The sequence below is a fragment of the Oncorhynchus mykiss genome, chromosome 5 (genome assembly GCF_013265735.2).
Source record: "Oncorhynchus mykiss isolate Arlee chromosome 5, USDA_OmykA_1.1, whole genome shotgun sequence".
NCBI classification, from domain to species: Eukaryota; Metazoa; Chordata; class Actinopteri; order Salmoniformes; family Salmonidae; genus Oncorhynchus; species Oncorhynchus mykiss.
Window position 1 is genome coordinate 94,281,140 of NC_048569.1, and position 12,545 is coordinate 94,293,684.

A 12,545-nucleotide genomic window follows, 5' to 3' on the forward strand; every position below is an offset into this window, starting at 1 on the left:
GAGAGAAAGCAAGGGGGAGAGAGAGAGAGAGAGAGAGAAAGCAAGGGGGAGAGAGAGAGAGAGAAAGCAAGGGGGAGAGAGAGAGAGAGAAAGCAAGGGGGAGAGAGAGAGAGAGAGAGAGAAAGCAAGGGGGAGAGAGAGAGAGAGAGAGAGAGAAAGCAAGGGGGAGAGAGAGAGAGAGAGAGAGAGAAAGCAAGGGGGAGAGAGAGAGAGAGAGAGAGAGAAAGCAAGGGGGAGAGAGAGAGAGAGAGAGAGAAAGCAAGGGGGAGAGAGAGAGAGAGAGAAAGCAAGGGGGAGAGAGAGAGAGAGAGAGAGAAAGCAAGGGGGAGAGAGAGAGAGAGAGAAAGCAAAGGGGGAGAGAGAGAGAAAGCAAGGGGGAGAGAGAGAGAGAGAGAGAGAAAGCAAGGGGGAGAGAGAGAGAGAGAGAGAAAGCAAGGGGGAGAGAGAGAGAGAGAGAGAAAGCAAGGGGGAGAGAGAGAGAGAGAGAGAAAGCAAGGGGGAGAGAGAGAGAGAGAGAGAAAGCAAGGGGGAGAGAGAGAGAGAGAGAGAAAGCAAGGGGGAGAGAGAGAGAGAGAAAGCAAGGGGGAGAGAGAGAGAGAGAAAGCAAGGGGGAGAGAGAGAGAGAGAAAGCAAGGGGGAGAGAGAGAGAGAGAAAGCAAGGGGGAGAGAGAGAGAGAGAAAGCAAGGGGGAGAGAGAGAGAGAGAAAGCAAGGGGGAGAGAGAGAGAGAGAAAGCAAGGGGGAGAGAGAGAGAGAGAAAGCAAGGGGGAGAGAGAGAGAGAGAAAGCAAGGGGGAGAGAGAGAGAGAGAGAAAGCAAGGGGGAGAGAGAGAGAGAGAGAAAGCAAGGGGGAGAGAGAGAGAGAGAAAGCAAGGGGGAGAGAGAGAGAGAGAAAGCAAGGGGGAGAGAGAGAGAGAGAAAGCAAGGGGGAGAGAGAGAGAGAGAAAGCAAGGGGGGAGAGAGAGAGAGAAAGCAAGGGGGAGAGAGAGAGAGAAAGCAAGGGGGAGAGAGAGAGAGAAAGCAAGGGGGAGAGAGAGAGAGAAAGCAAGGGGGAGAGAGAGAGAGAAAGCGTGAGAGAGAGCGAGGGGGAATAAGAGAAAGCGAGGGGGAAAGAGAGAGCGACAGACAGAAGAACAGAGACAAATGGCAGCCTGATTGCGTAACTCACTAATTCCCCCTGTGGGATAACAGGTGTCCACGTGCTGTTTAAAGCAAAAGACTATTGGAGGTACACTGTTGTACTTTGTAACCCTCAGTCTTTTTCGCAAACATGCTTATTACTGACTGACTGTAATAACAATTTAGAGTCATGGGTGTAGTCCAAAATGGCCTCTTAACCCACATCTGACACGTCCCACTCCATCCACACTGTGACTAAATGGATAGTGTCTGCCTATAAATCAACGTTCCTACATTTAGGGGAGACCTCAACCTCTTTATTACATGTGTTATTGTACCACGACATGTTGAATACTGATACTGCTATTAATATCTGATTAATCTTGTCCGTTTCCCACCCCCCCCCCCTAGTAGGGTTAATGTAATCTCATCCACCAGCCAAGTCTCTCTATGCAGTAGGCCAACAATTCACCGATAATGGAATTTCACTGACTCAGTTTGGTAACAGAATTGTGGTAAAATGTCCCTCTGTTTTTTTAATGTGAACACGTTTTCCCGAGAACTCCGCTCCGATTGAACTCCGCTCCGATTGAACTCCGCTCCGATTGAACTCCGCTCCGATTGAACTCCGCTCCGATTGAACTCCGCTCCGATTGAAGAGTCAAAAGGTGACTCCAGAAAGAATGAGGTTTCAGCCTGACATGACAGACTACATTTGAATAAATGGGTTTTGCTTGTTGAACAGCAGTAGATGAAGTGGATTTACATTTTTTGGGGATTTAACTAGGCAAGTCAGTTAAGAACAAATTCTAATTTACACTGACGGCCTACACCGGCCAAACCTGGACGACGCTGGGCCAATTGTGCGCCGCCCTATGGGACTCCCAATCACGGCCAGATGTGATTCAGCCTGGATTCGAACCAGGGACTGGTTCTTGCACTGAGATGCAGTGCCTTTAGACCGCTGTGCCACTCAGGAGCCCATACGGTAACAGAATTACATCCGGTAACAGAATTACATTATGGGTGCCTGATTTGTACTACACAGAAGTGCATAATTATGAATATGAATATCATTCTCAACGTCTGTTTCACAAGTTTGGACATCACAGTACAGCACAGCATTACTTTGACCACCAAACAGAAAGGGGAAAAAATATGTTATGAGGTGAACTGCTACTGTCCTCCCTTCCACATTGGAAGGGAAGACAGTAGCAGGAGACCCTATGAGGTGAACAGTGGAAGGGAGGACAGTAAGCAGGAGACCCTATGAGGTGAACAGTGGAAGGGAAGACAGTAGCAGGAGACCCTATGAGGTGAACAGAATGCCAGTGGAAGGGAGGACAGTAGCAGGAGGCCCAACTGTGGTTTATGATCAACTACTATGATTTCCCATTTTAGCCAATTCAATTGCAGTAATTCTGATACCAAAATCTGTTTTTTTTTAACTAACAGAATTACATGTTTTAATCACTTAATAAATCATAAGCAAACTTGATATCAGTAAAAACACTATAACTAACTATAACTGGTAGGTCTACCTTTACTTGTGTGAATTTACATTTTTTTTTAAAATCTTTATTTAACTAGGCAAGTCAGTTAAGAACAAATTCTTGTTTTCAATGACGGCCTAGGAACAGTGGGTTAACTGATGTCAGCTCGGGGATTCGATCTTGCAACCTTTCGGTTACTAGTCCAACGCTCTAACCACTAGGCTACCTGCCGCCCCAACATTGTCCTCCCTCATGACAAAATGTTAAAATATCTTTAAGAGATGTGGGGTTTTGGTAAAGAATTAAGACACTGTTAAGGCAATGTTTCTTAAAACTTACGGAAGGCAATTTTTTTTTTATCAAAAACTAAATATAAAGTAGTTGTCAGGGGTCTTTAATTCAACAATATTGTGTGTTTTGATGAATTTCTAATACATTTTAAAGACTTTCTGGTAAATGTCTAAGACCCCTTTACCGAAGTCCTTTGCGTAGGCTTATTACACATTTTTGGGATAGATAAATGGTTATACATGCCTTAATTTCACTCCATAAAATAGAGACTCTTAGCTTCAATTTGACATGCCTCTATTAACTTCACATGGGTCCTTTTACATGGAAATGCCCAGTAGCAAGTTAGCCTGGGGAACGAGGTCACATTCAACACAACCCTAAAGTGCCCCTCCAGACCAAATGGCAGAGATTGTACCAAGTCATTCATAAAGGCCTAACTCAGAGGATATACATCCCCAACTGTTGGAATTCCATGTTCTTGATAACCACAAGAGGAACAATCCACTTCCTTGTTTGTAAAACCTCTTCCATAACCCCCTTGCCCTCTGCTCTCCCCTCACTGCTCTGAACCCAAAGAGCTATACTCTAGTCACCTGAAGTTAATGAATCAAATCCAATTGTATTGTCACATGCGCCGAAATACAACAGGTGAAATGCTTACTTTACAAGCCCTTAATTAACCAACAATGAGGTTAAGAAAATACCTTTTAAAAAAAGAACAAGAGATAAATCATTTTAAGAGCCGCAGTAAATAACAATAGCGGGGCTATCCTAGGTGGTCAGTTGGTGGACATTTTGCTGATTCATAACGATAAATAACCTATAGAGCCCTACCAGAGAAACGTGAAGTTTGAACAGAAATAACTTTTCTAATATAGGTGATTGTTCATATGACAATTGATAGGTATAACATTCAAAGTAGTAGTTGTAAGGGTCATAAAAAATAAAATAAAACGATGGTGCACATTAATGTTATAATCTTTTCGTTCAATATATCGTTATAATTCAATACGTTTATCGCAATAACGATTTTTGTCCATATGACCCAGCTCTATGGGGTGCCTTAAACAAACTGTCACACCCACAGACAGAGACAGAGATTGGTTTGACATAATCTGAGTAACAGAGATTAGGGCATATTACTTTATTGATCACGTGAATAATTTCACTTCCGCTTTAAGAAGCAATCAAACAAAATAGGCTAGGGAGGGATTATGCAAAGGGATACAATCACATTTTGTCTAACACTACAGCTGGACACAGGGTAACGAGGTATAAACAAATTCCTACCAAGGCCAGTCCTTTACAGAAATAACCATGACCTGAAAACGAAAGATGTCATTATAGGCCCACAAACTGTTGTAAAACAAAGCGTTTAGTTGCAGAGTTCTTACCTGTAGGGAATCCGCCGCCATCTTGGTTTTTCAACTTTGAATAAAACTCGGGACAGAGGATATGGGACGACTCATATGAAGAAAGAATATTATTCCTCCCGTAGCCTATGCAGGATATTTTCCTAAAAATACGAATTCCTACTTCGTAAATCCGAAATCATCAGTAATCACCTCTTCTTCGTGATTAACATAGGAACTTTCCCATTACTGTATTTTTAGACTTCATTCTGTATGCTTTTCAAAAAGATTCAACCGCAAAACAATCCCAAAATATTATCTTGTAGTTATCTCCTTATGTAGAACTAAAAATACTAAACGCAAGCGCTCCTATCCTGAAATCGTCCTCAGAAACGCACCGAATTAAAAAATGTATGCGCGGTTCCGACTGAACGTTGTCTGCCAGTCCAGCAACAAATTCACACACTATATGTAGCTTTCAAAACAACTGTGAACTCGGAAATATCCGACTTCAGTGCGTTCAAGACAACTGGGAACTGGGGAAAAACGAGCTCTGACTGGGAAAAATCTTTTTGAACGGTCATCCAACTCGGGAACTCTGTAGAGTTTCGATTTTCCGACAAGAAGATCACTGACCCAGTTGTCTAGAAATTACCATAACCTATAGTCGCAGGGTGTGCTTTCCACACACTTTTCCACACGCCCACTACTTTCCTTTCGACACACCCACTCGTCCATTCCCCGGTCACCATATTGGGATGCAGCTACCCCCTTCTTGCTCTAACCAATATAAACCACAGCTGGTCGTTTCCGATGGGAATAAATGCGCCACAGTGGGAAAAACAAGCAAGGAGGGGGGCAGAGCTAAAGACGAGCTAGTGAGATCCTATTGGCGCGTTCTCTAGCCTCATCTGCATATTTCCGTTACGCCTACTTTGTGAAGTGCGCGTGTGCAATAACTCAATTCGCCTTTGCTTTGCACTCTTTCTAAACAACATGATTTTAAATAAAAAAACTTTTGCAAATGGTAAAGTATAAAAATCGCAGTCCACTCTGTCCATAACATATTCTAGTTTTGGGAACATCAAACTGTATTGAGATCAAACGTTTCATCGCTGAGAACATTTGCAGAATGTCGGCCAAAATCCATCTTGTTCAATCTTCTCCCGCTGCCCGTGGGTGTAAACCATATTTGGTAGTATTTAATATTTAAACCATATACCATATTTGGTAGTGGGTGTAAACGCTAGCGGATGCTTCACATTTAAACATCCAGTGAAATATCTGTCTCATTGTTCAATCTGTGCTCTAACGAGGCAAGATTAGGTTGGACCATTCTAGCCAACGAGAGAGCGGACACGCGTATGAACAACAGGCACAACGGTTTCCACTAGTTACAGCAGCCACAAAGTCAAAGAGTGCTGTATTAAGGTCAGCCATAAGGTTAATGTTAGGTTTAAAATCACATTTTAAGAAGAGACAATGCAGAAATAAACGGGGTTTATGACTTTGTGGCTGTGGTAACTAGTGACAAGTGAAGACAACTGCGATATACAGTGTTTTTCTCAAAATTGCCGGGATGTCACGGTATTTATTTTTTAATTTTTATTAAACCTTTATTAAACTAGACGAGTCAGTTAAGAACAAATTCTTATTTACAATGACGGCCTACCCAGCCAAACCTGGACAACGCTGGGCCAATTGTGTGCCGCCCTATGGGACTCCCAATCACAGCCAGATGTGATGCAGTCTGCATCAGTACACTTATCAATACACTTGTAACGACCTAGCTAAATCAAATCAAATTTTTATTGGTCACATACACATGGTTAGCAGATGTTAATGTGAATGTTGCGAAATGCTTGTGCTTCTAGTTCCAACAGTGCAGTAATATCTAATAACATGTAATCTAACAATTCCCCAACAACTACCTAATGACACAAATCTAAAGGGGTGAATGAGAATATGTACATATAAGTATATGGATGAGCGATGGCCGAGCGACATAGGCAAGGTGCACTAGATGGTATAAAATACAGTATATACATGTGATATGAGTAATGTAAGATATGTAAACATTATTAAAATGGCATTATGTGCATTGTGTAAAGTGACCAGTGATCCATTTATTAAAGTGTCCAGTAATTGGGTCTCAATGTAGGCAGCAGCCTCTGAGTTAGTGATTGCTGTTTAGCAGTCTGATGGCCTTGAGATATAAGCTGTTTCTCAATTTCTCGGTCCCAGCTTTGATGCACCTGTACTGACCTCGCCTTCTGGATGGTAGCGATGTGAACACGCAGTGGCTCGGGTGGTTGACGTGCTTGATGATCTTTTTGGCCTTCCTGTGACATCGGGTGGTGTAGGTGTCACGGAAGGTAAGTATTTTGCTCCCTGTGATGCGTTGTGCAGACCTCACCACCCTCTGGAGAGCCTTGCAGTTGAGGGCGGTGCAGTTGCAGTACCAGGCTGTGATACAGCTCGACAGGATACTCTCGATTGTGCATCTGTAAAAGTTTGTCAGGGTTTTGGGTGACAGGCCAAATTTCTTCGGCCTCTTGAGGTTGACCAGGCGCTGTTGTGCCTTCTTCACCACACTGTCTGTGTAGGGGGACCATTTCGGTTTGTCTGTGATGTGTACGCCAAGGAACTTAAAACTTTCCACCTTCTCCACTGCTGTCCCTTCGATGTGGACAGGGGGGTGCTCCCTCTCCTGTTTCCTGAAGCCATTGATCATCTCCTTTGTTTTGCTGACCTTTAGGTGAGAGGTTGTTTTCCTGACACCACACAGAGAGCCCTCACCTCCTCCCTATAGGCTGTCTGGTCGTTGTTGGTGATCAAGCCCACTACTGTTGTGTCGTCTGCGAACTTCATGATTGCATTAGAGGCGTGCATGGCCACGCAGTCGTGGGTGAACAGGGAGTACAGGAGTGGGCTGAGCACACACCCTTGTGGGGCCCCAGTGTTACGAATCTTCTATTCGACCACAACAAGCCACACGTAGACCCAGTGCGAATAATCCATACTTTTTTTGTTAGCTTGGTTTCCATCCTATTGGCAACATATTTTTCTTATGAATATTCCGAAGTGCACATAAAAATACCTTTTGTGATTCAATTCCCTTGTATGCATGCCGAATAAAAAAATACAAATTAAATGGGTTTTCATTGCATTTTCAACAGTTTTCTCACAAAGAAATGTTGCAGTGATATAGGGAGTGTGACCGCTGTGGTTTTGGCAAGTCGTGTGCTCTAGACCAGGGTTTCCCTGTAGTGTGACTCCAAGTTTACATTCATATGAAGGTTATTATATCAACATTTGCACATAAAAGTGTTTCCACCGATATATGCATCATTTATTTTACCGACACAAAAAAATGTCCCACAGTGTCGAACAGACAAATTATCTTTCTGGAATTTATACAATTGTACCAAAACTTCCTGTTTGCATCACAGCTGTGATTTAAAAAAATAAATAAATATATATATATATATATATATATATATATATATATATATATATATACACGATATGACTTTACACGCATTCAAACTGGATGGAAACATGGTTATTGACCTCCATGCAACAACTCCTTGCTTGGTGAGCGGGAAAAAAACACCACCTGCTGGTGAAGACAGATTTAGGCCCCAGTTATCCCTTTCTCCTCTTCTTCTCTTCTTCTCTGGTGACACTCCATCTTAACTCCTCCACACTTACTGGATTGGTTGAAAAGAGAAGAAGAAGGAACACCAGTAACGCATTCAGGTATATTACATAAAAGGTATAAAATAGTTATGTCATGATGATAATATCATAGACATTTTGGGTGGGAGAAAACATCAAGTCGTTAGCAGAGTAATAGGGGCCAAATAAGAGGGAAATACTAAGATGTCTCTCAGAACTATGTTAATAGCCCCCCCCCCCCCATTGTCAACATGTATGGAATTTGCATATGGATTATAGACTAGATTTGTCTTTTTTTTTTCTCTATTATCAGAGAGTGCCTGGACCACCAAGATAATAAAGGGATGGACATGGTAACAGGGATTCACTTTTCCATCCCCCGTTCGCAAAACCCAATTACTTTAAGTTGGAACAGGTATGTGGTGTATTACCCTGAAACAACAACTAAAAAGGATTAACCATGTCTTTATTATATATACTGTAAAATACTACCTATATTCAAATAATAATTACATAGGAAAATTGGTGGCTCATAAGAATTTTCTGAATTAGTTTATTGTTGATCATTTTCAACACAACACAACCATACATAAAGCTGCAGGTTGCCTAGTGGTTAGAGTGTTGGACTAGTAACCAGCAGGTAGTCTAGTGGTTAGAGTGTTGCACTAGTAACCAGCAGGTTGCCTAGTGGTTAGAGTGTTGGACTAGTAACCAGCAGGTAGCCTAGTGGTTAGAGTGTTGGACTAGTAACCAGCAGGTTGCCTAGTGGTTAGAGTGTTGGACTAGTAACCAGCAGGTAGTCTAGTGGTTAGAGTGTTGCACTAGTAACCAGCAGGTTGCCTAGTGGTTAGAGTGTTGGACTAGTAACCAGCAGGTAGCCTAGTGGTTAGAGTTTTGGACTAGTAACCAGCAGGTAGCCTAGTGGTTAGAGTGTTGGACTAGTAACCAGCAGGTAGTCTAGTGGTTAGAGTGTTGGACTAGTAACCAGCAGGTTGCCTAGTGGTTAGAGTGTTGGACTAGTAACCAGCAGGTAGCCTAGTGGTTAGAGTTTTGGACTAGTAACCAGCAGGTAGCCTAGTGGTTAGAGTGTTGGACTAGTAACCAGCAGGTAGCCTAGTGGTTAGAGTGTTGGACTAGTAACCAGCAGGTAGCCTAGTGGTTAGAGCGTTGGACTAGTAACCAGCAGGTAGCCTAGTGGTTAGAGTGTTGGACTAGTAACCAGCAGGTAGCTTAGTGGTTAGAGCGTTGGACTAGTAACAAGCAGGTAGCTTAGTGGTTAGAGTGTTGGACTAGTAACCAGCAGGTAGCCTAGTGGTTAGAGCGTTGGACTAGTAACCAGCAGGTAGTCTAGTGGTTAGAGCGTTGGACTAGTAACCAGCAGGTAGCCTAGTGGTTAGAGCGTTGGACTAGTAACCAGCAGGTAGCCTAGTTGTTAGAGCGTTGGACTAGCAACCAAAATGTTTCAAGATCGAATCACTGACCTGACAAGGTAAAAATCTGTCGTTCTGCCCCTGAACAAGGCACTTAACCCACTATTCCTAGGCTGTCATTGAAATTCTGAATTTGTTCTTAATTAACTGCCTTGCCTAGTTAAACAAAGGTTAAATAAATACATGAGGACACAGTACAATAAAATCAGAGGATGTTTAAAAATGTATTTGCATTGGTGTAAAAGTACTAAAGTCTTTACTATTTATATTTTTGACAACTTTTACTTTTACTTCACTACATTGATAAAGAAAATGATGTACTTTTTACTCCGAACATTTTCCCTGACACCCAAAATACTCGTTACATTTTGAATGCTTAACAGGACCAGTTCACACACTTATCAAGAGAACATCCCTGTTGCCTCTGATCTGATGGACTCACTAAACACAAATTCTTAGTTTGTAAAGTGTTGAGTGTTGGAGTGTGCCCCTGGCTATCAGTGCGCCGCCCGGGAGGCCCGTGTTTTCTATTTGTCTGTTGCCAGTTTGTCTTGCTTACCAGCGTTTGTCCTGCCAGCGCCTGGGTTTTCCCGAGCCTCTCTCTTTCTTTCTTGCCCTTCTGGTCTGTTTCACCTCTCTTTGTGCTTGTCTCCACCCCCCTCCAGGTGTTGCCCATCTTCCCCATTATCCCCTGTGTACTTATTTTCAACCTTCGTCTTTCCCGAGCCCGTACGAGAGTTGTAGCAATGAGACAAGACAGTAGCTACTACAACAATTGGATACCACGAAATTGGGGAGAAATTAAGCGTCGCCCCACTGACCTCCCGGTCAGTTACGACAGAGCCTGGGCGCGAACCCAGGGACTCTGATGGCACAGCTGGCGCTGCAGTACAGCGCCCTTAACCACTGCACCGCCCGGGAGGCCCGTGTTTTCTATTTGTCTGTTGCCAGTTTGTCTTGCTTACCAGCGTTTGTCCTGCCAGCGCCTGGGTTTTCCCGAGCCTCTCTCTTTCTTGCCCTTCTGGTTTTTGACCCTTGCCTGAACCAGACCACTCTGCCTGACCCTGCCTGCAGTCCTGTACCTTTGCCCCTATCTGGATTTTCGACCTCTGCCTGAACCTGACCCCTCTGCCTGACCCTGACCCCTCTGCCTGACCCTGACCCCTTTGCCTGAACCTGACCCCTCTGCCTGACCCTGACCCCTCTGCCTGACCCTGACCCCTCTGCCTGACCCTGACCCCTCTGCCTGAACCTGACCCCTCTGCCTGACCCTGACCCCTCTGCCTGACCCTGACCCCTTTGCCTGACCCTGGCCCCTCTGCCTGACCCTGACCCCTCTGCCTCAACCTGACCACTCTGCCTGACCCTGACCCGGAGCCTGCCTGCAGTCCTGTACCTTTGCCTCTGTTGCTGTAATAAACACTGTTACTTCGACACGGTTTGCATCGGGGTCTTACCTCCTGTTAATCAGTAAATAAATAAAAAATTGTGCCACCTGGTTTGCTTAATATAAGGAATTTGAAATTATTTATATTTTTTGTTTTGATGCATAAGTTTATTTTGGAAATTATATTTACTTTTAATTCTTAAGTATATTTAAAACCAAATACTTTTTCTGAAGTGGTATTTTACTGGGTGACTTTCCCTTTTAATTTAAGATATCTTTACTTTTACCCAAATATGACAATTGGGTACTTTTTCCCAACGCTGCAATTGTGATCCACATGAAAATAAATGAAAACAAAATGATTATAAAATGAAAAACAAAATCCCAAATCTACTGACAAAAAAATATAAACCCAACATACTGAGTTACAGTTCATATAAGGAAATCAGACAATTTAAATAAATAAATTATGCTCTAATCAATGGATTTCACATGACTGAGAATACAGATACAGTGGGGCAAAAAAAGTATTTAGTCAGCCACCAATCAGCCACCACCATAATTTGCAAATAAATTCATTAAAAATCCTACAATGTGATTTTCTGGATTTTTTTTCTAATTTTGTCTGTCATAGTTGAAGTGTACCTATGATGAAAATTACAGGCCTCTCTCATCTTTTTAAGTGGGAGAACTTGCACAATTGGTGGCTGACTAAATACTTTTTTTGCCCCAACTGTATCTGTTGGTAACAGACACCTTGAAAAGAAAAGGTAGGCGCATGGATCAGAACCAGTCAGTATCTGGTGTGACCAACATTTACCTCATGTAGCGCGACACATCTCCTTCACATAGAGTTGATCAGGCTGTTGATTGTGGCTGGTGGAATGTTGTTCCACTCCACTTCAATGGCTGTGCGAAGTTGCTGGATATTGGCAGGAACTGGAACACGTTGTCGTAGACGTCAATACAGAGCATCCCAAACATGCTCAACGGGTGACATGTCTGGTGAGTATGCAGGCCATGGAAGAACTGGGCCATTTTCAGCTTCCAGGAATTGTGTACAGATCCTTGTGACATGGGGCCGTACATTATCATGCTGAAACATGAGGTGATGGTGACGGATGAATGGCACGACAATGGACCTCGGGATCTCGTCCTGGTATCTCTGTGCATGCAAATTGCCGTCGATAAAATGCAATGTGTTCGTCGTCTGTAGCTTGTGCCTCCCCATACCCCCACCGCCACCATGGGGGACTCTCTTCATTTACATTGCTGCTGTGATGCCGGTTAGACATACTGCCAAATTCTCTAAAATGACTTTGGATGCTACCAATGTCTGGTGGACATTCCTGCAGTCAGCAAGCCAATTGTACGCTCCTTGAAAACTTGAGATATCTTTGGCATTGTGTTATGTGACAAAACTGCACATTGTGAGAGAAAAAATGGGTATTTACCCAATTTGTTTGATATCAATAGTTAGCAAGTAACACTTAACTTATAGGAAGACATTTCTGTCCTGCTAGTGTCTGTGTTTTTATGGTCTCCACTCTAGTTCCCTGCAGCTAATCTGGGCGTATGGTCACTAGAGATGGCTTGAGCTGACAAATTACTTAAAGACTGCATTACATAGACAAGAATGTGTTTTACTAGGGATAGATTAGAAGTAGAACAATCCCTCATTGTCTCAAAATCATCCTTGTAACTGGGAAACTAAGCCAGGGTGGGGTCAAGACAACTATCCCGTGCAGATAACGACAGGATGAACCCAGAGTGGCTTATGATGCTCCTTGGTCT

The 12,545-nt window shown here is 43.2% G+C and overlaps 1 protein-coding gene across 2 annotated transcripts in view; it reads right to left on the minus strand.

Annotated features, from left to right (window-relative positions):
* The window catches only part of zgc:153916 (serine/threonine-protein kinase N2), a 50,723-nt gene extending 45,678 nt beyond the window's left edge, over window positions 1–5,045 (minus strand). For both annotated transcript variants that reach the window (XM_036978884.1, XM_036978883.1), the window contains exon 1: window positions 4,296–5,045. In XM_036978884.1, coding sequence (XP_036834779.1) covers window positions 4,296–4,316 — 21 coding nt within the window. In that variant the 5' untranslated portion in view covers window positions 4,317–5,045. The remainder of the gene's footprint in view (window positions 1–4,295) is intronic.
* Window positions 5,046–12,545: the final 7,500 nt, after the last annotated feature.